Source organism: Heptranchias perlo, chromosome 9 (genome assembly GCF_035084215.1).
Source record: "Heptranchias perlo isolate sHepPer1 chromosome 9, sHepPer1.hap1, whole genome shotgun sequence".
Taxonomy (NCBI): Eukaryota; Metazoa; Chordata; class Chondrichthyes; order Hexanchiformes; family Hexanchidae; genus Heptranchias; species Heptranchias perlo.
Window position 1 is genome coordinate 41,669,395 of NC_090333.1, and position 27,902 is coordinate 41,697,296.

Below are 27,902 nucleotides of genomic sequence, written 5' to 3' on the forward strand. Positions count from 1 at the left end.
TAAGGGGAGATTTAATAGAGGTATTCAAAATAATGAGGGGTTTTGATAGAGCAAATAGGGAGAAACTGTTTCCTCTGGCAAGTGGGTCAGTAACCACAAGTCATGGATTTAAAATAATTGGCACAAGAACTCGAGGGGAAATGAGAAGAATTTTTTTCACAGAGGGTTGTTAAGATCTGGAACACATTACCTGAAAGGGTGATGGAAGCAGATTCCAAAGGAACTTTCAAAAGGCAATTGGACATGTACTTGAAGAGGTCTAATTTGCAGGGTTAATGGGAGAAAGCTGGGGTGTGGGGCTAAATTGGACAGCTCTTTCAAAGAACCAGGACAGGCACGATGGGCTGATTGGCCTCCTTCTGTGCTGTAAGATTCTATGATGATGGGAACTAGCATTAACCGTTATCTGCTTGAGTTGAAGAAATTGCTGGAAAAGCTTCAGAGGAGGACCACTAGATTGATACCCACTTTAAGAAACCCAGAAACCACGATAGGTTTAGGGAGATGGGACTGTTTACTCCAGAACAGCGTGAATTTTGAGGCGATTTCATTCAGCTCTTTAAAATAATGAAAGGAATAGATTTGAACCATATGGATAGGCTTTTTGAATTAGATAGGTTAAAGAGGACCAGGGGGTATAAGTTATGTAAGCATAGAACTAGGTTAGATGTTAGGAGGTATTTCTTTTCACAGACAGCCATTGATCTATGGAACAACTTGCTGGTTTGTGCAGTTTTGCTTCAAACATTTAAAAGGGAGTGGACGCCTTTCTGGAGGAGACTGATATTGCTGCAGACAAATAGTAGGTGGGATGTTGGGCGATATACCTCATGGTCACTTGGAACTCATTTTGATTGCGTTTGGGGGTTGGAAAAGAATTTCCCAGAATTCTTTTTTCCCCTGAATTGACCTACAAGCTTTTAAATCTGTTTTTTTGCCTCTCTCAGAAGATTACATGGCTGCTTGTGGGTAGGGATATTCTGGGTCATGAAGCTTAATTGTAACATGACTGCATGGGACAGGCTTGATGGACCAGCTGGGCATTTCCTGTCCGTCATTTTTGTATATATATTCGTATGTGTATTGGTTTCACATCTACAGCGTCTATTTTGCATTTTGGTATCAACAGCTAAGGAGATACTGCTAAATAAACACTGCTCTCTTGATGCCTTTGAGTGTGTACCAAATGTGTTTATAAAAATAAATCATTATTTTGTTAGATTTTCCAGTTAAATATCACAAAGGTTCCATTTGACCAATTACAAAGTACTGCTTCCTTAACTAGTATGGTTCTGGAGCTGTCTCACAAACAAAGTTTAGCTCATTAAGTAATCGCTGTTTATATATTGAATGTTTGACAATAAACCTTTATTGAAAGAACTGCCTCATTAGCACAGTAGGTTAGTGGGCTTTCAAACCACCCGAATCGCAAAAGAATAGAATGAAGTGTGATCAGATCCAAGTCCTTACCTCACTAGAATGGGAATTGGATGGTATAGGAAAAGGAGTAACTGCCATTTGATTAACAGCATCTTCATTCCTGCATTAAAGAAAATAATTCAGAAATATAATTCTTAAAGAAAATTAAAAAGAAATATTCATAAACATCTGTCAAACATCTTTCACTTTAATTTTTAGTAAAAAGTACTATTAGAGTTCAAATTTTCAATAAGCAGGTGTGGCTGATAATGTCTCATTCTGGTCATTTTTTTTTAACATCCAACTGATGCATCTAAATGAAGAATTGAATGGTAGATCTGTCTTAAAAATCTGCAGATATGGGACTTAAGTACGTAATGTGTAAGAACTTGGCATACGCTAATATTCTCCATTAATCTTTCAAAAATATTCTGATGTTTAAAGCAGAAATCAGAGTAATGATCAAAAACCTTCACATAAAAATATTGCAGACAAGATGTCACAAGCTGTACAATATATATGGGGATGTCAAAGTCTTTTCCCCAGAATTTTACACGGGTTTACAATGTGCTACAGATGTATAATTTGCTGCCTTGGCGTTTGCAGCATCATACATTTATTGACATGGCTGTACATACTGGTATAGTTATGTCATAAGCCTCAATATTCAATAGATGCTGATAGTCACTCAGTAGCCTCAGACATTTTGAATGGCTACTTGAGCCGGTTTTATACTGACACTCTCTTAGCTCAGATTGCAGGATGTAAGGCCTGAGGCCTCCTGCCGTTACATAACTAAATCCATCTCTTTTATCTTAGTGACACAATTATAGACCCAGTATTTTGTGCCGGCAAGAAAAAGCAGCCACATTTAGTAATGTAAAGTCTGGGAGCCAACAATGGATATTGGTCTCCTGGAATCCAAATTAAATGAGCGCTAGTATAATAGAGGCTTCACACAAGATAGCGGGCTGCTGGAGCCTGTGGAACCATACCCGAATCAGAGTCAGTATGCCTTCACAAGAGGAAGGTAGAAAATTGAAAGGGGAAGAAAAATGTATAGCAGTATAACTATTACTGTAGGTCATGTGAATAGAGTGGCAATAACCAATAGTTTCAGAGCCTACAGTGCACTGATGCAACCTACTGACCAATTTCAGCAACAAACTAACTGCGCTTTTTTTCTTACACGTTAACAAAAAAATCAACAAAAGTAGCCTCCATATGTATTCCATTATTAAAGTATATTCTACAGTTTTGCTTTTCTATTTAATACTGTACTTTGTCAACTATGAATTAGAAATTAAACAAGAATATCTAATTCAGTGTCAAATGGTACGGTGACTTCTCAAAAGTTCTGTGTAAAAGAACAATCACATCTTTACAAAGGATATGCATTGTGCATCTGGGAGTGTAATTTAAGCACTGATGCAATGTTAAAACTTTGCAGTCCTGATGGCCTAATGGTCACTATTGCAACTACTGGTGTAACCAGTGCACTTGATTTAATGGCATTTGATTAAAACTAAATAAACTGCACAACTTCAAAATCACAAGTCAACAAAGCTTGTCATTATCCCTCACAGTGTTGCCGATACGTTATCCTCTTGGGGCATGACTGTAAAGCTGGAATTGGTGATAAGTTAACTCAATCAAATGCTGCACTATTACTACCAGAAAACATGTCAAAAATTGGTCTGGTCACACTACAGATATTATCAGGTCAAACCATTCAAGTCCTCGGCCTTTTATAGTTAGTTTTCAGCCAGTTAGAGCTAATTTTGAATGACATACATTCCACCTCCTTTGGGACTCTGGAGGCCCTGGGAAACAAGAACAGTGTTTAAACTTTCAAGCCCCATTCCAGGATTTGAGTATATAATCTATACGGACACCAGCACAGTACTGATAGTGTGCTACATTGTCAGAAGTGCTATTCTTCAGATAAGATGTTAAACTGAGTTTCCTGTCCACCTGTCCTAGTAGTTTAAGTGGATTTTAAGATCCCACAGCATCATGTGAAGAGCAAGGAGTTCTCCCAGTGTCCTGGTTAATGTTCCTCTCTCAAACAACATCACCAAAAACAGTGAGATGTTTTTGTGCATGGAATGGCTGCGACATTAATCCATGTAACAACAGTAATTGTGCAATGTAATTCATCCTATGCGATGAGCTTTGTGATATTTCTGAGAGACATGATAAGATGTTATATAAATGCAAGTTCTTTCTTTTAAAAAAGAAACAATATAAAAGGTTACAACAGGAGATACTAGATTTAAAATAAAAGTAATATCAAAACGATAAATAGATAAAATGGAGAGAGAAAGAGACTGGAGAAAATTGAAGAGAATAGCAGAAGGTTTTATTTAAACTAAGTGTTTATTCAATACAATGTCAGTAGTTGGATCCTAACATGATTAAGCTTTATAAGAATCCAGAGACTGATTAAATGAAATCATTTGTTAAATTTGGTGAATATCCCAAAATGTTTTTAAAGATTGTGTGTACCTCACATCTTACAGAAGTGCAAATGGGGCATGTGATCAGCTCTAGCCATGCCCATTTAAAAAAATCTTAACATAGCTGGGACATTTATTCAGTTTGATTGAAATCTGATGCAGCTTCCTTAAATTACTGAAATGAAGAGTTAATGTTAGTACTGGACAGATGGAGTGATAGCAGTGATAAATCTGTTGACTTCTAATATCACTGATGGAAAGAAAGATGAGTCAGAAAAAATAAATCAATATAAAATAAAATTAATTAACTAATAAAAGTAATTTAACATGAACTCAAATTATATATCTTGCAGTAATTGATATTTTTGTAATGCAACAAGAAAATTAGCATTGACTTTATCACTGCGCAAATACAACACTGAACAGGATATTTGTTTACTAGATACAGGCAACAAGAAAAAGGAAACATCTTTGTTTTAATTTTTTTTAATATCAGCAATACTCTTCAGTACAGCAGTAGATCGTTAATAAAAAGATGGGCATGTCCAGCAGAAAGGATTTCTCCAGTAGGCTAGGCAGGTACCTTCACCTCTATACTCTTTAACAAAATAAACCATGTGATACTATAGGCTGCTGCTGCATTGAATGAAATATTTCACATTTCTCTCTCTCCCCTTACTGTTGCTTTTCCTAAATGCTTTCTGCAAACCAGAAATGACTCTTGTACATAAAGGTCTTGATGAACAAAGCATTTAGAAAACCAGCCATTCAAACATGGCAGGAATCCTGTTAAAAAAACAGCTTTACATAGATTGGAATGTGTTATTGTTACTAGCATATAATCTGATATTTGATTGGAGATTTTGTCCTTTCCAGCCCACTCAACCCACATTGAAGCTTTCAGGTGCAAAATTTATACAACAAGCTCCAATGGTGAAAAGAGCCTTTTTGTGTGTGTGTAACTGGTAATGTAATTCAGAGAACATGATGCAGCTGTGTCATTAATTAAGTAATCACCAAGCATTGTTCTGTGAATTATAAATGCGATTTCATTTCGAGGATTTCATTTCGTTCACCTGAGGAAGGAGGAAGCCTCCGAAAGCTTGTGAATTTAAAATAAAATTGCTGGACTATAACTTGGTGTTGTAAAATTGTTTACAATTAATTAAGTGGCAATCCCATCCTGTCAGTTCTTCACAAGCTCTTAGATTATATATTTCAATATATGTTAACTGCACTGCATGCAATGACAACCTCCATCATATTTTATATAACTGTCAAACTATCAAAATGCAGCATACTAAAATGATATCATCTTATGCATTTTGCTTAACTGCTTCCTCTGCAGTTAAAGGACTATTTAAAATATTCTCAAAAACATGAATATTTTGTTACAAATATGTTATTCCATTAACCACAAGTAACCAAAGGTAGATTAGTATGTGACACATCCTCCTCAGCCTGTTTTAAGTCATTTGGAATATGATTATACACAGGACCATTTTTAATGCTGTTACGGAAGACGTTGCATTGAACTAAGAGGAGACTGAATTTAGAGACAACACATGAGGTGAAGGTACAGTAGCAGACTGCTGAACAGCAGACATTTCAATTTATACTTCACAAGAAACTAGCTGACTGCTGTAATTGTTGGAATACCATTAGCTTTCATCTGTTCAGACCTGTGCTTCTACATGAGCTTTGTAACCTTTGACCCATACTGTCATGAGACTTGTCATTCAACAGATCATTTTCTTCAGTTTCCATGCCTAATAGAAAGTTGTTCTTAAAATATTTCAATATTTTAAAAGTTAAATCATAATATTGTAGCAAATTCCAATACACCATAGTTTTGTCTTTAGCTTGTATAACGTGTATACTAAGTTCTAGGAAAGTATTAGCAACACAAGCCGTCAAATACCCTTTTATGACTATTGTGTGCCAAGGACGTTAAAGGGTGCCAACAGTGGTACAAAATTACTGCAAAACTAGTTAAGGGTTTGGGAGGGGAAAATCAACACAATACAACAATGAGAAAAAGACCAGCAGGATATATCAGCAGGGTGAAGACAGTCATCCAAATCGGAGTTCTGTACACGAATGCATGTAGCACAAGAAATAAGAGGTGGGTTAGAAACACAAATCAGATTTAACGGGTATGATGTAGGAGCCATTGCAGAGGCTTGGGTTAGATCTACCAGCATGCTCCCGAACCAAGAGGCCTGAGTACTAATGGAATTTGGTCCTCATCAGCATTCCAGCGAGAGCTGCCAGTGCTGATCGCGCCTCCACAGGCAGCATATGGGAGCAAAGACATCAATGTTGGGCCACCTGCCTCACCGGCAGCAGCAATCAGGTAAGTCCTGGCAGAGGGGATTGCAGCGGGCTACGGGGGGAGGGCGGGGGGCCGATCGTGACTCCTGAGGAGTACTCCTGCTCCTCCTGGCACTAGAGGTTGGGCTTTTTAAAAAAAATACTTTTTTTTCTCAATGGGGGGTCCTTTAAAATGATAAAAGGATTCAATAGGGTGGAAACAGAGCAACTAGTGGGGGAATCCAGAACAAAGGGACATAACCTTAAGATTAGAGGTAGGACATTTAGGGGTGAAATCAGGAAGCACTTTTTCACACTGTGGGAACTCGCTCCCCAAAAGGCTGTGGATGGTGGGTCAATTGGAATTTTCAAGACTGAGAATTAAAATTTATTGTTAGGTAAGGGTATCAAGGGATATGGAGCAAAGGCGGATAAATGGAGCTGAGGTACAGATCAACCATGATCTAATTGAATGGCAGAACAGACTTGAGGAGCTGAACGGCCTACTCCTGTTTATATATTCATATGTTCATAGAGGAATTTACTCTCACGAGCGCTGTTAGGCAGCGATAGCTGCCAATGGGTAATTCTAATCTCTCAGGCCTCTTCCTGGTTTTGATGTGTATGAATCAAAGATTCATCTGTGCGTATCTAGGATGTGACTCCACCAACAATCTATATTTGGTCTTTCCAAAATTGAGGGTGAGAAAAAAAAAGAAAATAGGGAAGCTAAAGATTTCAAAAGATAGAATATGATGGGTTTGGTGGAAAAAAGTAAATTAAATGTTAAGAAATAAAAAGACTAAGAACGGTGAAAATAGGGACAACATGGAGCAGAATTAATGTTTACATATTTTTATTTTCAGCTTAAATTGTGGTTTTAGTGGTTTAGTTTAGGATTCATACTGCAATAATAAAGCTATTCCTGATGTTTCAATGTCACAGTGTATGAGCTGAACTCAAACAAAACTGATCTGCTGAAGGAGACAAGAATTTTCCTGAATCTATCAGCAAAAGACAACTGGAAGTACATTTAAGGCATTCTATGTCATTATGCATTTAATTTTGTAGTTACTTTGTCACATCTCTGAGAAAACCACCAGAAACAAGTGTATTTTCTATAAACATGATAACTATTATATCTTTACTAATTTCCTTTATATATGTCAGCTTTCTTCAGAAAGGATAATTTGCCAGTGAGAGATGCCAAATCTGATCGCAGGGAAGAAGGGTTGATATAAGTACAGCTGATGTGGCTGTCACTTACAATAAGCTATGGGCTTAAGTAAAGCAGGCTGGTGCTAAACAGATTCTATTAGCATATGCAGTGTTTCATTATTAAATCAGATGCACAAAGAATTTCTAATTGAGTTCAAAGAAACTAAAGCCCCGATTTTAACTCCCAGCAGGAGTCGTACAGACGGGGGCCTAGACGAACGGGAAATCATCCAGCCCTCCGCAGCATGTGGCCCGGCAGATGTGAAATCTCGGGCCTCACTGGCATGGCCTACTTCAGTCTCCAGCCCAAACCTGGCGGGAGTTCCTAGTTGGCTGGCAGGCGGAAGCGGGATTTTGGGCAGCCAACTAGCATTTCCTGCTGGACTGGGGCATAAAGATCCCCGACAGTCAGATAAGTGGTTTTGAGGGGAATCGGGAGGGCATCGTTGTCAGGGAAGGAAGCCTTGGGCAAGGAAGGTCCAAGGTTTCCTTGTGGGGCCCGGAGGAGTCAGGATCTGGTGAATCCAGCACTGGGCGGGACAGCCGCAATTCTTAGTTAAAATTGCATCGAGGTCCTAATTGCGTCATAGAACCCCGATTTTAATGTATTCATGAGGCACAATCTATCTGTGGTGGGCACCTTAGCCACTTCCGAAAAGTGCGAGGTTAAAATGGCAGTGGGCGGGAACGCAGCGGTACGTACTCGATCACCATCTTAACCAACCGCCCACCCCATTCCCGTCAGGCGGGCAGAGTTTAAATTGGGGCTTAAATCTTTCAACCAGTTACATGATCACCTGGTATAAAATGATTAACTCATTTACTAGTTACCTAAAGCTACCAATAGCAATGTGCCAATGATTTCAATTTTTTCTAAAATTTAACTTGATTTTAAATGAGGAACTGGTGCATGTCACTGTTAGAAACAAAATCAATCAGAATAGGAATAATTTAATGAGGCCATGTCCAGAACTATATTTTCTATATTTAAAATTTGCTTCTGTCCCTTTTGAAAAGGTAACATCATTGTGAGGAAGGTGAAGAGAGGGGAAGGGGTTTCAATATTAAGTTCCCCAAATTTAGTCATTCCTCCTCCTTTCTTGAAGATTAAAATCTATGTTGGAGTATGGTTCCATGGGCGCTAGCTGCCCTCTGGTATCTCACCTAAATGGCCATTCTTCATGTACACACCTAGACAATAAGCATCAGCAGGCAGTTGACTGTTGGGGAGGGGCAAAAAAGGCACAATTCGATGAAAGTTGGAAAACAACTCTGAGCTATCAGCAGTGAGTTAGTCAGCTAGCAAATTCAGAGTTAATGTGAGCCGGTGACAATCTAGAGGCATCAGCGTTATAAACTGGCTATGTACTGCCAATAAAATAATGGAAGTACTTAGATTTTCTTAAACATCAGCATTTATAATGCATTAAATGCACGTGATTTTGATTGGTTCGCTCTCAACATAATTACATGACATTGTTGTACGCTAGATTATTTGATAAATAAATGCAAACAGTGGACCAGTGTCATCGAAGGCTACAGTACAGACTGGAACAGCAGGAATAATAAGCAATTATGGCAGAATTTTACTATCACCTTCAATTTGTTTCTACAAGTCAGAGGGCCATTTTGAGTTTCATATTTTTCATATTGAAGCAGAGATTAGCTTCCCATAAATCCAATTTTTCCTTGCTGTTGGATTGAAGTATATAAGCCTAAAGTATGGCAGTTCTCACTCTTGTTACTTTAGCCTTGGTGAAAAGACTCCTTATATTGTATTTTTATTTCACTGAGAATTATGGCTAAGAGCTACCACCATTAGGGAAGAAACTGTTAAAATAGACAATATAGATAAAATGAAATTGGACATAAAATTTACATAGAATTTAGTTACCTAAAAATGCAAACCCTTCTTAAAAAATCAAAAAGATAATAGCACAAATGTCATCCTTTCAAAAGTAAATCTATACATCACAATTAGGATGAGCACAAGCAAATAGGAAGAAATGCAAGAAAAAGGGGACAAAATTAACACAGGTCCATGGCCCAGACGCATCAGTAAATGTTAGTCAGGATGTGGTATTTACACCAGTAACTTGAGGGTATTCTCGTCCATGTTACCACCTGAAAAGAGATAGTCCTGGAGTGGAAAATTGACGAAAATGGGACCAGGAGGCTCCCTGTTGAATCCCCACCGTTAGCAGGCCCTTGAGATTTTCCTCCATCCTCTCTGCTTCCAGTGGCACCATGGCCCACCCCATTGCATACAAATGATGGTGAAGGGCTGGGCCCAGGACTTCGGCAGATTTCCTTCTGCTCCTGCCTCTGCACAGCCAATGAAAGGCAAGGCCAGAAAGGAAGAAACAATATGGGGAACCGTGGCATTAATGGTGAGGTCAGCATGATCATTCTTTATATCACTTCGATTGCTTCCAGCCATCTCCATAAAGATTCCTTGCAACAGGGTGAGAATTCACTTTGATTCCACCACATTTGTTGGCCAGACAGTTGTGGTGGCCAGTCCCTTTAAGCGCTACAGTGAGGGCACCACTGCTGCAGCAGCACAGCATTTCTGTACACCGCACTACAAAACATGGCTTTGTACGTGGGGTCACAGAGTATAAGAGGAAAGAAGTAACGATAAATTTCTAACAACACTGGTTTGGCCAGAGTTAGAGTACAGTGCGCAGTTTTGGGCATCCCATTACAGAAAGGGCATTAAAGCCATAGACAGTGTACAGCATGCATTTACCAAGATGATGCTAGGGATATGAAACTGTAGTTATGAAGAGAGACTTGAGATACAGGAACTATTTCCATTGGAACAGAGAAGGTTAAGAGGATATTTAATAGAGGCTTTTAAAATTAAGAAAGGTTTTGATAGAGTTAATCGGAAAGACTTTGGCTGGGGAGTCAGTGATGAGGGGTTATCAATTTAAAATTCTCATTACAAGAGTGAGAAGAGAGGTTAGGATAATCTTCTTTATGCAGGGATTGTTGAGCATAGAAGGATTTGCCACAGGGAGTGGTTGAGGCAGAGACCATTGCATTTTTGAGGGAAAATTGTATAAATATTTGAAGTAGAGGGTGATACAGGGCTATTAGTGATCCTGCCCTTGAAGAAAATCCCCCATGTCGTTTATCTTGTACTTGTTAAATGTAAACCTAAAATTAGACAAGGGTTTTGTGAAATCGTATTTCAATTTAAAACAATTTACAAAGTAAAGCTTTTGGTATCTCATGAATACCTGTGGGAAGCAAACTTTCAATCCTTTGTTCAACTTTTCAGTGACAGGAAGAAATGTAACACCACTGTACAAACCATCTTGGCTACAGCATTGGTAGCCTGGTCCCGTCTGGAGGAGACATTGTCTATGGCATAAAAGGAAGCGAACAACAATGAAATATTTTTGTCTTGTGTTGGTTTGGTGGCTGTCCCTTTAAATCCAGTTACAATAAATAAAGAGTTTAATAGCCAGCTAAAGCCAGAATCTTAAACTAACCCTGTCTAAATACAGTGTTGCAAGCTTTGTTGCTGATTTAAGAAATATAATTTGATTTTGTGATTGGTTCAGTTTGTAATTGTCTGGCAGTCCAGGGTAGCAAGATGCAATGATGTTGTCGTTAATTAAGAACCAATAAAATTCTGTAAATAAAACAATACCTGTTCAATCTATATCTAATAAGATATATATTACGAGGGAGACACTATTACCTTATCAGAACTATCTTGACATTTGTTGGTGCGTTCTTTATAATTGCTGATGCATTTTGATGGCTTCTCCCATAAAGTATCTGGCTGTTGACCTGAAAAGTTAAAAAGAGACAGTGAATTACAGTTATAAAAGATATTAGTTATAAGTTACTAAAATAATTAAGAGACAAAGCAACCCCCAGTATTTATAGAGTTTTATTATTCGATATCCCAGAAAATCTCTGAACACAATGTCTTTTATAGAGCGCAAAAAGATCCCAAGGCACTTTACTTAGTGGGGGGGAAATATAGGTAAAAGGAATAGAAGAAATGGACAATGAGCCATGGTGCGAGAGTTAGGAAAGGTGATCGAAAGGAGGTCAGTGAGGACAGAAGTAACGTGTGAGTGCAGGACAGGATATGTGCATAATGGGAATTGTCAACAAATTGGAGTTTATGGACGGTGTAAGATGGGAGGCCAACAAGGAAGACATCAGGGAAATAATGGATGAAGGTTTCAGCAGCAGTAGGAGAGTGTCAAAAGTAGAAGCAGGCAATGTTGCAAAGATGGGAGTAAACAATTTTGATGATGAAGTGTTTGAAGCCCAGCTCTGGATCAAACAGAATACCAAAGTGGGATAGAGTCAGTGCCAAGGGAGTGAAGTTCTTGGGTAGGCGAGGCAAAAATTATGAACATAAGAAATAGGAGGAATAGGCCATACGGCTCCTTGAGCCTGCTCTGCCATTCAATAAGATCATGGCTGATCGTCAACCTCAACTCCACTTACCCGCCCGATCCCTTTCCCAAACAGTTGTCCCAAATGTTCAGTTGGAGGAAATTTTGATTCATCCAGGGCTTAATCAATGCAAGTTCTTTCTTTGATGTCATGCAGGCAGAGTTAGTTGTGGGGACAAAGGAAGTGATGAAGTAGTAGAGCTGACTGTTGTCAGCATATGTATGGAAAGTGACCCTGTGCCTGTGGATGATGTCACTAAGGGGCATCATGTAGGTGAATTAGAAATTAGTCTGCTAAGATCTCAAAATTTTCAGAGTACAGACAAGGAGGGCTGTTACAGAAACTAATGATGCTGGAAGATACTATAAGAGAACTTCTGAATTAAATGTCATTTCACCAAACTAACATACATAATTATTATAGCAAACCCGTAGTTCTTCTACAAATATACAGACGTTATTTGAGCTGCTGGAAAACATTGAGCTGTTGGTAATTTAATTTGCATATTTTACTAATATGTTATCCTATTAGCACATTGCTTGTATTGCATACCTTCATATGAGCAACTATGGAACTGGCAGGGCTCGCAAACCCGGGGTAACATCATACAAAGATGGGTGCCTAAACTTGACTTGACTACCTATTAGCTGCTGAACAAGGCCTCAGGACTCCTCAAAACACTACAGGTAATGAGTTACTTTTTGAAATGTAGTCACTTGTAGGCAAGCACAGCAGCCAATTTGTGCACAGCAAGTCGCACAAACAGCAGTAAGATGAATGACTAGTAAATCTGTTTTTGATGGTATTGGTTGAGGCGTGAATGTTGATCTGGATGCCAGGAGAACTATGCTCTTCCTTCAAAAGGTGCCATGGGATCTTTTACATCCACCTAAATAGGCAGACAGTGCTTCTGTTTTACATCTCATCTGAAAGACGGCTCCTTCAACAATGTAGCACTCCTCATTACTGCACTGAAGTGTCAGCCTAGATTAACTATTCAAGTCCAGGAATGGAGTTTGAACCCATAATCTTCTGACTCAGAAGCAAGAGGGCTACCACTGAGCCAAGAGGGTTTGTGGAGGCAGTTTTTGTGGAAAAAAGGAGTTGTGGGTTGTTCTTAACCTCCTGTATGATCCTGGAGTAGGAAGAGGATTTGGCTGTGAAGAGGGAGGCACACTAACACTAAATATGGTTAACGCAGATCTGGCGGTGGATAAAAAGAATAGTTGTGCACCAGGTACACTCAAGTCTGCAGTCCTCAAATTTTAAGGTGCAAAGATAGTAAGTCCAATGGGGAATGCCAGGAACAGGAATAAGTGAATGCATTGGTGGGGGTGAGGGCATCAAAGGCAAAAATGAGGGAACTGTTTATCAGGCCATTAGTGGCAGCAGTGCTGTAATGGATACAGGGTTAGAGGATTGGGAGTTGGTAATTTATGAGCGTGCTTGAGCAGAAAGTGAGGGTAGTGGGGTTGGAGGTAGGTAGGGAGATGTGGATGGTAAGGAAAACAAAGAAGTAGTCAGATAGCCTTACCTGTGGTCGAAATCTCAGAGGTGGCACCACCTCATGAAATGGAGAGACTGAGGGGATGGCTGTTGAGAAGTTTATGTCAAGTTTAAGGTTAATTGAAGACAGGAGAGCAGAGGTGTCAAAGGAGAGTGGGCAAGGATAATTTAGCTGTAGATTACAATTTCCTAGGATAAGGAGTTGTTCACTGGAGAGGCTTTGAGAGGAGATCTCGGTGAGGAAATCACTATGGGGTTTACGAGGCTAGTAGATGACAAACACTTCAAAAGAGAATTGGGGGTGTGGAAGAGAGTGAGATCTTTGAATGAGGAAAAGGTGCCAGAGCAGTATGGGTACCATATGGCTGGGCTTATTGAATCTGAATATTGAATATGGTGCTTGCCAGTTGTTGATTGGTAGCTATTTAGTAAACAGAAATGGTGATTGGTTTGTTTTGGAAGTGGTGATTGGTATCTTTTTCCCCTCTGAAAGTGGAGAGCCGATTTTAACACCTGGCAGGAAGCCAGTGGGAGCAGATGGCATTCCGGACGGGAGTGTGAATCAGAGGATTTTAACTGCCAGGCCCCATGTGAATGCCAGTCAGCTGCTTAGCCATTTCCAGCAGAAAGTGGCAGCTGGCCAGCAACAACAGAAAGTAAGTCCAGGAGTGCAAATGTTGCGAGGGTCTTGCAGCTGGGGGGTGGGTGCAGGGCAGCAGAGGCTTGGTCCTTCCTTGTGGGACCTGGAGGAGTTAATGATCTCAATTGTCACACTGTGATGAAGCAGTGGACAAACACCACACATAACCCCACAGTGAGGGAGAAAACAATCAGGAGATATTCATCTCTAGGCCACCCTAGAAGCAGATTGCTTGTCTGGTTGGCTGGGGATGGTGTGTAGAAAGTAGTAAGGGAGTCTCACCCCAAAAACATGTCTATTTGAAAACTAGTTAGGAATTTTGCCGATTAAAGAAATCAGTAAATCTACTGATATTCATAGAATCATAGAATGGTTACAGCACGGAAGGATGCCATTCAGCCTGTTGAGTCCATGCCAGCTCTCTGCAAGACCAATCCAGCTAGTCCCACTCCCCTACCCTTTCCCCGTAGCCCTGCAAATTTTTTCCCTTCAAGTACTTATCCAATTCCCTTTTGAAAGCCACGATTGAATCTGCCTCCACTAACCCCTCAGGCAGTGTATTCCTGATCTTAACCTCTCGCTGCGTAAAAAAGTTTTTCCTCATATCACCTTTGGTTCTTTTGCCAATCGCCTTAAATCTACATCCTCTGGTTCTTGACCCTGGGAACAGTTTCTCTCTATCTACTCGGTCTAGACCCTTCATGATTTTGAATACCTCTATCAAATCTCCTCTCAACCTTCTCCGCTCTAAGGAGAACAACCCCAGCTTGAACAGTTGTTTTTGGCACTGGAGGGAAGTGTACAGTGGTTCCCCAGGGGTCAGTGCTGGGACCATTGCTTTTCTTGATATATATTAATGACTTGGACTTGAGTGTACAGAGCATAATTTCAAAATGTGCAGATGACACAAAATTTGGAAGGGTCGTAAACAGTGAGGAGGATAGTGATAGACTTCAAGAGGGTATAGACAGGCCGGCATGGGCAGACACATGGCAAATGAAATTTAACGCAGAAAAATGCGAAGTGATAACATTTTGGTAGGAAGAACGAGGAGGGGCAATATAAATTCAAGGGTACAACTCTTAAAGGGGTACAGGAACAGAGAGATCTGGGGGTATGTGTGCACAAATTGTTGAAGGTAGCAGGACAGTTGAGAAAGAGGTTAAAAAAGCAGACGGGATCCTGGGCTTTATAAGTAGAGGCATAGAGTACAAAAATATGGAAGTCATGATGAACCTTTGTAAAACACTGGTCTGACCACAACTGGAGTATTGTGTCCATTTCTGGAAAGATGTGAAGGCCTTAGAAAGAGTGCAGAAGAAATTTACTGGAATGATTCCAGGGATGAGGGACTTGAGTTACGTGGATAGACTGGAGAAGTTGGGGTTGTTCCCCTTGGAACAGAGACGGTTGCCAGGAGAATTGATAGAGGTATTCAAAATCATGAAGGGTCTAGACAGAGTAGATAGAGAGAAACTGTTCCCATTGGCGGAAGGGTCAAGGACCAGAGGACATAAATCTAAGGTGATTGGCAAAATTGCCAAAGGTGACATGAGGAAAAACTTTTTAACACAGAGAGTGGTTAGGATCTGGAATGCACTGTCGGAGGGGTGGTGGAGGCAGATTCAATTATGGCCTTCAAAAGGGAACTGGTAAGTACTTGAAAGGAAAAAATTTGCAGGGCTACGGGGAAAGGGCAGGGGAGTGAGACCAGCTGGATTGCTCTTGCATTGAGCCAGCGCGGACTCAATGGGCCGAATGGCCTCCTTCTGTGCTGTAACCGTTCTATGATTCTCCAGTCTATCCATGTAGCTGAAGTCCTTCATCCCTGGAACCATTCTAATAAATCTCTTCTGCACCCTCTCTAAAGCCTTCACACCCTTCTTAAAGTGTGGTGCCCAGAACTGGAGACAATACTCCATTTGTGGCCGAACCAGTGTTTTATAAAGGTTCCTCATGACTTCCATACTTTTGTACTCTATGCCTCTGTTTATAAAGCCCAGGATCCCAAATGCTTTTTTAACTGCTTTCTCAACATGCCCTGCCACCTTCAAAGATTTGTGCACATATACCCCCAGATCTCTCTGTTCCTGCACCCCTTTTAGAATTGTACCCTTTAGTTTATATTGCCTCTCCTCGTTCTCCCTACCAAACGTATCACTTCGCACTTTTCTGAGTTAAATTTCTTCTGGCAAATGTCCACCCATTCCACCAACCTGTCTATGCCCTCTTGAAGTCTATCACTATCCTCCTCACTGTTCATTACACTTCCAAGTTTTAATGTATTAGTAAACCAGGTGGGTTAGAGAGATTATGATAGTTCTGAAATTTGTGTGATCAGTTAAGGATGGTCAGTCTAGATAATTGTTTGTAGGTTCTTGTGGCAATTATTCATTAGTTGAAGAGCAGGAGTACTGTGCATCCTCAAGAATAAGGGTAGGTAGGTTTTAATACAGAAGGAAAAAGATGGCATGGCTCTCATCTGAACCCTCAAGCCCATGCTCACAGTCAACTTTATCAACTGGAGTTTGCTAAGTGCTGCTGGTATCTTTCTAAAAAAATATAAGGCAATAGATCAGGAGTTAGCTGACAGTAGAGTAATAAGAGTACAGAGTCGTACAACACCAGGTTATAGTCCAACAGCTTTATTTGAAATCACAAGCTTTCGGAGCTTTGCTCCTTCATCACCTGACGAAGGAGCAAAGCTCCGAAAGCTTGTGATTTCAAATAAAGCTGTTGGACTATAACCTGGTGTTGTACAACTCCGTACATTTGTCCACCCCAGTCCATACCGGCATCATGAGTAATAAGAGGACATAGGGGAAGGTACTAGGGTCTGGCCTGACCAGAATTACCTCTTATTTTCTAGTATTTACCAGGAGGATATTCTTTTGACATTTATGGCTGCAGAGTTTCCTCTTATTATTCGATATCTATCGATGCTTTTCTGTATTTTATGTGACTGAAATTTTATACATTGAAGTCGTAATAATATAGCTGCAAGATACTATTTTTCTCCTTATTGAAGATAGCAATGAAAAAATGTAAATACTTCCACTTTTTCTTTATATATTCACTAGTTTGCTGAACTGCAAGACTGCTTGATTCCTTAGACAATACCCTTAGTAATGTTTCCATTGATACAGCAAAATACGGAACAGATAATGCAAATGAGCAATCTACAGGCTGCCATGCCATGTCAGTTTGTAATGATTTTCAACCTATTCGTGCCTTCTTCTTTTTCAAAAACTAGGTCAATCAGCCAGGTCCATTGATTTTAATTGATGACCAAATAGTAGCCAACAATTTGACTACTCTCAGATGTAAAACCTCATGAGAGCCATATAGAGGTGGTCAGGGTCAGCAAAAATCCATATCTAATTACAGTACTACCATTATGTGAGAACTGTAACACTGGGGTACATATTTCACTGTAATGAAAAAAGCTTAGTAAATCATCAATCTTGTTGAACACTAAAGATTTACATTTGTCTCAGGAGGCAGAAACCATGCATATATCTGAAGTGCATATGTTGCCCATTTTTCTGATCATATCAAAGTTTAAATTAGTTTTTAAATTAAAATCTAAATAATGGATGAGGCTAGCAAATAAGAAACAGATTTATATGGGTGAATGGGACACAGCACATTGAATCATGATCTTAAGAGCAATGTCCTGATGTCTGGAAATCTAGGTTGAAATACAACAGATAGGGATGTCCTTTCACTGATAATTGTTTTATGGATCACACTAAAAACTATATTGTTCAGACCAGCCACTGATGAACATCAGTATCAGGCAGTCTTGATTTTGTATTCAGTAAGCAGCCAACTGTGAGAGATTTACAATGTGAACATACCTAAGCTGATGTAGCAGTAAATGTCTTTTACTTCATTTAGCTACACTGAGATGGAAACATGATATGATTTCAAAAAAAAAACTGCAATGAGTACATCAAGACTTGGGCCTGCACAGGAATCCCTGTCATTTTCCTTCTCCTGTCTGTGATCAATTTACAAATGTATCAATTTCCATTTTCTCCAGTAGGCATTGTGACATGAATGAAGAGGTGATTTCAGGCACACAGTCTTGATCTGAATAAATCCTTAAATAATTTTTGTTCCATTTTTGTTCAAATGGATATTAGTCAGGATCAAACATTAAATAAATTAATGTCAAACAAAAAAAGTCAAATTTCATTCAAGTAATTCTACCTGAAAATTTTCTCAATTAAGATACAGTTGTGTTGTATATATATATGAATCACTTTCCTTCTGAATGATTCTAAGGCTCAACTGAACAAATGAAGCTTTGAAAATGAATAAGAATTCTTTAGAAGGAAGATTACTTTCCTGTCGGTGGATGGCCTCCGGGCTTCGCGAGATTTTAACCATATAGCCTAAATCAGGCGGGAGTCGTATGCATGTGTGCAAATCAGAGTCCTATTATGTCAATAGGACTCTGATGACCTATTAACTGTCGTGTGACTGGGGCGTTCACTGGGCCTACCTTACTCAGTGATAGCTGTTCTGAAGACTATAGAGTTTAAAGAAGGTAAACAGTAAGCTTTCCTTTGTGGGGCCAGGAGTCTAGCAGGGTCTTAAAGGAGGAGAGAGGGGTAGAGAAGTGGAGGGGTTTAAGGGAGGAAATTCCAGAGGTTGCGGACTTGGAGGGGGGGATACAGAATGAGTCAAAGTCAAAGTAATGGATAATTTAGGAAGGGGGATTGTGGGGCTGGAAGAAATTAGAGAGATAGAAAAGGGCAAGGCCATGGAGGAATTTAAACATAAGGATAAAAATTTTAGATTGGAGGTAATATGTGAATATCCAAAAGTGTCTGTCCGAGTTGGGCTGCTGCGTCGTTAGCTGGAAGAAGATGGTGTGTTCGATCATGTCATAGGCTTCAGAGAGGCTGAGGAAGATGAGGAGGGATAATGCACCACAGTCATAGTCACAGAGATGGTCATTTGTGACTTTGGTTAGGGCCAATTCTGTGCTGTGTTGGGGGGGGGGGGTGGAAAAGGGAAGGATTGGGGGGCTGGCTTGGTGGGGAAGGGGAGCCTGGGGGAAGAAGCAGAGGCAGCTGAACAGCTCTCTTTGTTGGTGATAAAGAAATTCATGAGCTCCTTACACTTCTTGTTAAACCATCTAGTTTTATTCAAGGAAATATAATAATTATACCTTTCATACACTTTTCCCTAAGTCATTAAGATTTCAATCACAAGAGCAACAATCCATGGTTATTCTGTGCTTATCACTGTATGATTAATCCTAAAATAAAGTGCATTAAGGGAATATGTGAATATTCATGTAGAATTCCTCTGAAATATCAGCTGGTAAGGTGCGATTGGTATCAATACCCCATTTCCCAATCAAATGTGAATTAATTATCTAATTAATAATAAGAGTATCAAAATGGGAGGACAGTACATTGATGACTAAAGATCACTTTCCTACATAATTGGATCACTGAACTTGAAGGTGAAAAGAAGGAACAACTGAAGAGAAAAAATAAAGTAAAAATTAGAAGTAGTCAGTAAATGACATTTTTGTTAAATGTTGAAGATATACATGATCCACATTAACAAAATTATTAATGACTCTTACTTCCAAAAGTTCATCGCCAATCCTTACTCTCCCATCTTTTCCTGCAGGACCCTCAGGATTGATGCCAACTACAAATATGCTCATACGAGATCTGTCCTTGTTGCCAGCAAGACTGAGTCCCAGACCATTCTTATCCTTTTCAAGCTCAATGATATGTAGATCTCCTGGCAGGTCTCCGTATTTCTGCCTGATCTTTTCTGCAGCAAAAAAAAAGTAAAATCCTTTAAGTCAAATAAGATGCAGGTAATATTCAGTTGCAGCAATAAGAACAAAAGAATATAGGAATGACAAAGGCATTTAGACAATTCCTTATTTCTTCATCCTGTTTGAGGACTTGTTATGGCTACTTTTAGAAAAAGTACACATAATATACAATCTCAAATACCTTTCTCTGTTCACAGAATGTCAGTAAGACTTTTATATCCATTGTGTTCCATTGGTTTACTTATACTCTCCAAACCTTCTTTGTGTTTGCACATACTGCCACATATTGTGGTGCTAATTTTGATGTTGAGTTAACAATTGTGCCTCGATCCTTTTCTTGAAATGTCTTATTTAGTGTTATACTTTTCAGTTTGTAATCATCTCTCATAGTTAGTACTATGTATGAATTTCCATTTCTGATCAAATGTCATTTTCAGTTTTGCAGCTATTGGTGCTCTGTACATTTCTCTCAATGGTACTCCTTTCCTTGGATATCTTGCATTTTAACTTAACCCAGTGACAGCCGTGGCTCAGTGTAGCACTCTCACTCCGGAGACTTGAACACAAAATCTAGGCTGACACTTTATGCAGTACTGAGGGAGTGCTCCACTATCGGAGGTGCTGTCTTTCGGTTGAAACATTAAGCCGAGGCCCCGTCGGCCCTTCCGGGGGATGTAAAATATCCTTAGGCGCAATTTGAAAAAGAGTAGGGGAGTTTTCCCCAGTGTCCTGCCCCAATATTTATCCCTCAACCAATATCACTAAAACAGTTAATCTGATCATTACCACATTGCTGTTTGTGGGACCTTGCCGTGTGCAAATTAGCTGCTGTGTTTCTCACATTACAACAGTGACTACACTTCAGAAGTACTTCATTGGCTGTAAAGCACTTTGGGACATCCTGAGGTTGTGCAAGGCACTATATGAATGCAAGTTCTTTCTTTCTATCATATGCCAGTCTGGACATTTTACTTTTATTATGAACATCACAATGGTTTTTAAGAGGTGAAAAGCAAAGGTTTCTTGGAATGCACCTTATGATACTCCAATGTCCTACCAAAACTATAAACATCAGTCACTACCTTTTGATTTCTATTACTTAGCCAAAATATAATTCGGCAGTATTGTCTTTGTGTCTACCATGCTTCCTTCATTTTACTAACATCATCCGTTTCTTCCTGTTCTGCACAAATCCTCAATTTGGCAGCTATATGGTAGCCATTCTTCATTAGTATAACACATTCAACTATCATCTTATTTTATACATATTTCAGTTAGACATTATATTCAACTTAGCTCAATAAATTCTAATTTTAACTCTAGAAAATTAAGCTCTGTGGAAAATAGAGAGGGGGAATTCTGATGTGATTGAAATACCATTAAGAATTAAACTGCACACTGTACTGTTCAGTAGTGTGGATCATGAATTCTCCATCACACATCTGCCATATTCAAGAATCCCGTGAGCACCAGCACTCGTAGGCAGTTTGGAGTATCAGTTGAGATTATTGATTTTATTTTAAAAATCTTCTCAAATTTTCTATATTAATTTGTTGGTGCATTCTACTCCCTCAGAACGTTAAACTTGAAACTATCTGGTCATGTACAGGGTCATTACTAAACAACAATAAAAGGTACTCTTGCAGTGCCCTGCATGCATCAAAATTCATTAAAAGTGCTAACAGATCAATTACAACACTATTGAATTGTCCTGTCATATGCCAAAAAAATTATGTGCAGAATCCAAGCGTTTGTCATAGCCAAGCTGGCCATAAGATCTCATCACTGTGCTCTCCTTTTCACAAACTCCCACAACATTGCCCATTGTCACTGTTGTGTTAAGGTTTTCCCATACAGAGTTCCATCGCGCGTTTGACTTTTCACCTGATCTTTTCCCAGCTGGGACTCATTTTATTACCTAAACCACCTGAATCATTACCTCTGCACTAAATCAGTACAGCTTAGAAAAAGAACTGAGTTTATCCAGATTGAGCCTTTTATTCCCATATATAATGGTATTGTAGCCATTTAATCGAATTAGCATGTTCAGCAAAAGTAAAAATAGCAGACATATGATGCTGTGATCTGGGGAATTTCTGTTCTGAAAAATTCCACTTCAAAGCCACTTCAAGTCCATCGAAAATATTTGTTGCAGTGACAATTAATGCGATGGGTTTATATGTAATTTAATTCTACAAGTAGACTTTTAATAAAGGAGATAATTTTTAGTGGAAATGATAAGTGGTGACGCCATAAAGTTATTGCATCATTCAGCACTTCAAAAACAACTTGCATTTATATAGCACCTTTAACATAGAAAACATGTGCCAAAATGCTTCACAGAAGTGTAATCAGACAAAAATCAACACACCAATTTTAAAACCCCTGCAAGGTGATGTAAACGTCATTTTCTGGAACAACAATGTCCTATTTTACATATTGAATAGGAAAGTGCAGGACCAGAAAAGACTTTACAATCCATCTGGTTGGTCCCAGAAATCTTTACTGAGTTGTCTAACCTGGAAATAACACTTTTTTTAGAAAAATGCCAGCTTTAATTTGCTCAATTTTTAGCAGCGATGTTTGTATTCCTGTATACTTTTGAATGTGGAACTCGCTACCACATGGAGTGATTGAGGCGATTAGCATTTAAGGGGAAGCTGTATAAGTACATGAGGGAGAAAGGAATAAAAGGATATGTTGACAGGTTGAGATGAAGTCAGGTGTGCAGCATAAATCTGTTGGGCCAAATGGCCGATTTCTGTGCTGTAAATTCTATATAACTTTGCAATACAACTTTGAATGTGTTTCTTACAGACTGATCTTCAGAATCCTGTCAATCTGAATTTTCCCCACAGAAAACTGGACCCAAGTGCTACAAGGTTGGAATTCAACTGTTATTGACAATCCAATTTAATTCAAATTACTCATAACTGCATTGAAATTAGAGTTTGGCAAGTTTTATTTAATCAGTTTCATAAAATTGAGAATCTAAACCACAGAAAGTCCCCATAACTTTAATTATGTGATTCCTTGGATTACAGCACCAGAGCTCCACGAGGTAACCTTAAATTGAACACATGAAAAATATTAAAAAACACTGCAATTTCTGTGGTCATCAATTAGTTCATAGAAGTAATAAAACAAACACTTATATCAACAGCAACATAAATGCAATTATTTGCTATGAAGAAACATTTCTGAGTAAATTTGTGGTATTGGGCATGACTGCTGCTTTCATGTTTAGTCTTATGAGATCACAGAGAAAAATAGAACAATTTTCTGTTTGGCCAATGCAAGTTGCACTTCCAAAATGTCAAACATAAAATGTATACAAATTATCTTTGACCTATCTAGTTCTATTTTAACAAGAATTCTTCAGAGTCCCTTGTGGGGTTGAAAACAATCAAATGCTGCAGTTTTTATAAAGAATGTCAAATTAAACATTGCTAAGGAATCTGAAGGGTGATGTAGTCATGAGAGTACTAGTTCCCGTTAAATAATTAATTCACTTCCAAGCTGTTGCATTCTTCAGTAATATTTGCCCAAAACTCTTTAATTTACATGCACACTTTAGGATGATGGAACATTTATAGCAAAGCCCTAGTAACATGTGTACAAATTGCTGGCATGTCCTTAGTCTGAACATAATAACCACTCAGCCAACTGTCCTGATACATGCAAGCTTGGTTAAAACACAATTTTATTTTGCCCATTTCAGCCCACTGAACTTAATGAGAACTTAGCTCCACTAAATAGTTGCACGTTGCAAGTGCAGTCTATCAACATTGGGAAAACCACAGACTTGAAGCATCATCTCACACCACAAACAAATATAATTAAAAGCAGCAAAATTCACCAATCGCACAAACATCGGGGGTAGTCTGTTGGTTTTTAAACTGCACAGAATGTACAGCAAAGATACAGGCCATTCGGCTCAACAGGTCCGTGCTGGTGTTTATGCTCCACACGAGCCTCCTCCTTCGCTACTTCATCTAACCCTATCATCATATCCCATTCTTTTCTCCCGCACATGTTTATCTAGCTTCCCCTTAAATGCATCTATGCTATTTGCCTCAACCACTCCTTGTGGCAGCGAGTTCCACATTCTAACCACTCTCTGGGTAAAGAGGTTTCTCCTGAATTCCCTTATTGGATTTATTAGTGACTATCTTATATTTATAGCCCCTAGTTCTGGTCTCCTCCGCAAGTAGAAACATCTTCTCTACGTCGACCCTATCAAACCCTTTCATAATTTTAAAGACCTCTATCAGGTCACCCCTCAGTCTTCTCTTTCCTAGAGAAAAGGAGCCCAGCCTGCTCAATCTCTCCTGATAGGTATAACCTCTCAGTTCTGGTATTATCCAATTAAATCTTTTTTGCACTTTCTCAGTGCCTCTATATCTTTTCTATAATATGGAGACCAGAACTGTTCACAGTACTCCAAGTGTCGTCTAACCTAGGTTCTATACAGGTTTAACATAAGTTTAACAAACAGCATAAACTGAGTTTGCTGTCCTGTTATCACTGATACAACCACGCTAATGCATTGGTGTCCTTAACGGACAGTTTTGTACTACTTTGAGTTGATGCTCAGGGGAATTGAGAGGAGATTGCTAGAGGATCCGTAAAGCAGAAAAGATTTGGTGACTATTGGAAAAACAATTTCCACTGATTGGTGAGTCAGTAACTAGAGCGCATAAATTTAGGACTATCGCCAAAAGAATTAAGTGAGAAATTAGGAGAATTTTTTTTCTTTTTTTTTTAAAAAGACAGTTTGGAAAAAAGTTTGAAAAACTTCTGTTGGCAGAAACCTAGGGGTATACATAAAAGTAATTCTTATTTTGCAGTGTAGTAACAGTGATGCATAAAAGCGTGAGATTGCAATCTTCAGGCAGATATCCCGATCGCGCATGCGACTGTCACTGAAAGTGGGAAAATTGGTAGGCCTGGTATTTAAACATATATTACGGTCCCACTGAGAACTAAGAGCAAAGACATCTTCATGAATATTATTATACTACAAAGCTCCATTTCTGACTTTTTTTTCCATGGAACTTGCTAGGTTATATTTCAAATGATTACATGTTTATAATAAATCAGAGATGGGATGGGAGTTCTTTTTATCTCGTTTTCATTTAGCAATTCCTTGTGGGCACCAACTCATTGTACAAAACTATTCATAACTTGGCACTAATTAGACAAACTTATTTAGAAGGTATTTACATATTTGCATTCAGTCCATGGTTCAATTTGCCTACCGTGCTAATAACCTTTTTATCATTTTCAATTTTAATATGTTAGAACAACAAAAAGAAACCTATCTTATCAACCAGAACCTACCATTTCAGGCAATGTCATAAGTTGGGTCATCAGACCAAAGTCACTTTGCATGAATGTATTGCAAACAATCTCCTTTATTGAAATTCATTATCTTGTCCTAATTATTTATCTAGTGGTGTCTGACAGGGATCAGTGTTAGGGCCATTACTTTTCACTATTTTCATTAACAACCCAGACATTGGTGTTGGGGATACGGTCAGAAAATTGGCAGATAATGCAAAAATATGTGCACGTGTTAAGACTGTAAAGGAGTACAACCTTCTGCAAAAAGATTTAGATGCGCAGGGGGAATTGGCCAAACAATGGCAAATGGCATTTAAACTAGACAAATGCAGTGTGATGCATGCAGGCAGGACCAACACAGAATATACTTACCATTTACAGGGAACAATGCTGAAATTGCTAGAGAGTTAAAAGGATCGAGGTATTATTGTGCACATATGTTTCAAGATTCACGACCAATGCAGAGAAACCATAGCCAAAGCAAAAAGGGTATTGAGTTGTATTAATAGAACCATTAATTGTAAGTCAAAGGACACCATTCTGTCCTTATACAGGTCCTTGGTTAGTCCGCATCTCGAGTACTGTGTCCAGTTTTGGTCCCTTCACAAGTGGGTGATATAGTGGCCTTGGAAAAGGTTCAGAGAGCCTTAAGAATGATTCCCAGCTTAAAAAACCGTAGTTACTCAGATCAGCTCAAAAGAGCCAGGTTTATTTACTTTAGACCAGTGTAGACTTAGAACTGACCCGGTAGAGGTATGTAAAATAATAGAAGGGCTGGATTGCAAATCCACTGATAGATTATTTCAGTTTGACAGAATGAGGAAGACCAGAGGTAATGCATTTAAACTACGTAAGGATAGGAATAGGCTAGATGTGAGGCGGTTCTTCTTTTCCCAGAGAGCAGTGTACCGTTGGAATAAGTTGCCAGCTTGTGCAATGTAAGCTGTTACTCTGTACATCTTCAAAAGAGAGCTGGACCAGTTCTTGGCTGGAGCAGAGATCGCATCTTATAAAAGGTATGCGATTTACCAGTTAACATAAGCACGGTCAATGTGGACTCCTGGACTGGTTTCGATCACCTGAGAGGGTCGAAGAAGAATTTCCCCCCCACCTTTTTGGCCCCAGGGTTTTTACCCTCTGGTTTTATGCCTTTCCTTGGAGATTACATGGCTGCTGGCCAGTAGGAAACGTCTAGGAAGTGTGGGGCATGCTTGATGAACCAGCTGGTCTTTTCCTGCCCATTATTATTCTATGTTCGTATTTATAGAAAACATTACTTTAAAATATTTATTAGTTCATTTATCTCAGCTTTCATTGTCGTAACCCTGTAAGAGATTAGACAACTGTGTATTGTTCAGGCAAAGAGAGGAACAAAGTCCTTCAGAAATACTTTTGCATATATGTGAGCACTCAATTTTATTGGACATCATGGGGTACATTTGTGTAATAGTTTGTATTTTATTAACTATGTTGCATACAAGTCTAGCCCCTAAGTGCCCCAAAGATTTCAGAAGCTTTCACTTATACCATAAAGAATTTTATTGGTAGTTTTGGTCTCGTCCATAAAAATAATGATTTTCTATGTCTTATTCTCATTTTAAATGGTAAAATTCAAAATGTCATAAAATAAAATACTAATAATTCATTAACCAATCACATCTCTCTGGCATTATGCCTCCATACACAAAACTTCCAGCTAATCCTGGTATCTTAAGCTTTATTAATAATAATTTCTGCCATCATGATCTTTAGCTGTCAACACAAAAGGTCTTTTGAAAGAAAAATGTACATCTTTCAAAATATTTCTAAATCACAGTGAATTATTATGAGTTACATTCAATTTTCGTGGATGTAGGCGAATTTTTATGCTCATCAAGGCAATATATTTTAGGGATGGGAATGGAACATTTTAACAATTGCAGAATGCTGATGTCAGGCATAGCACAGCCAGTATATAGAATAAAGATCTCACGAATCTGCCTCAGTAATGTTCCTTAGCTCTAGCCTTCACAGAACACCCCAAATGTTTTGGTGTTTCTCAAAGCAGCCACCATTGTGATCTCGGTGAGTCAAACTGATACTTATATAGTATGAGCCTATACAATGAGCCTACACTAGAAACTGGGTTGAGATTGCCCAAACATGTTCCACATAGAACTGTAACAGCCAGCAAAGAGAAGAAACTGTATCATCTGCCTATATTACATTGAAACGCAGGCCTCAGAGGTGAAAGGACAGTCTGGTAATCTACTATGGTAATCCCTATATCTTAATAGATTTAGTACTTAAATGGGATATCAAATACAGTATTTAATGTACTGTTTCTACAAATATTACTGTCTTTTAATGTCAGGTTAAATTGTCAAACATAAGGGGATAAAGATAACTACTTGATTGGCGTAAGGAATAAGAGAAGCAATAGCGCTGCATTATGCCCATAGGACTGCATTACTGTCTCCTCTTGTTAGTGATAGGAGGTCCATTAATTAAACTGGTCATCATGAGACAATTATTAGAAAAACTTAAAAGATACAGAGAGCTACTAAATCATATTTTAACCCCAACTGCATGAATGTGTTATCTTGTCCAGGTGCAGTCGAACTGCCAGCGATCGGCAAAACAACTCACTTACCGACAGCACAGCTGTTATGAAAAACACATCAAAGGTTGGTCTAGTCACCCTGACGATACGACTATGCCAATATTAAGAATTCTAGCGCATGATTGGTTGAAAAACTGGTTTTCAACAAACCAGTAG

General features: G+C 38.9%; 1 protein-coding gene across 4 annotated transcripts in view; it reads right to left on the reverse strand.

The window, feature by feature from the left end:
- Positions 1-27,902, reverse strand: part of patj (PATJ crumbs cell polarity complex component) — a 355,365-nt gene that overhangs the window by 117,529 nt on the left and 209,934 nt on the right. For all 4 annotated transcript variants that reach the window (XM_067990267.1, XM_067990266.1, XM_067990265.1 and 1 more), the window contains 3 exons: positions 19,595-19,791; positions 11,125-11,216; positions 1,471-1,540 (listed from right to left, as the gene is read on the reverse strand). In XM_067990267.1, the coding sequence (XP_067846368.1) occupies positions 1,471-1,540; positions 11,125-11,216; positions 19,595-19,791 (359 nt within the window). The remainder of the gene's footprint in view (positions 1-1,470; positions 1,541-11,124; positions 11,217-19,594; positions 19,792-27,902) is intronic.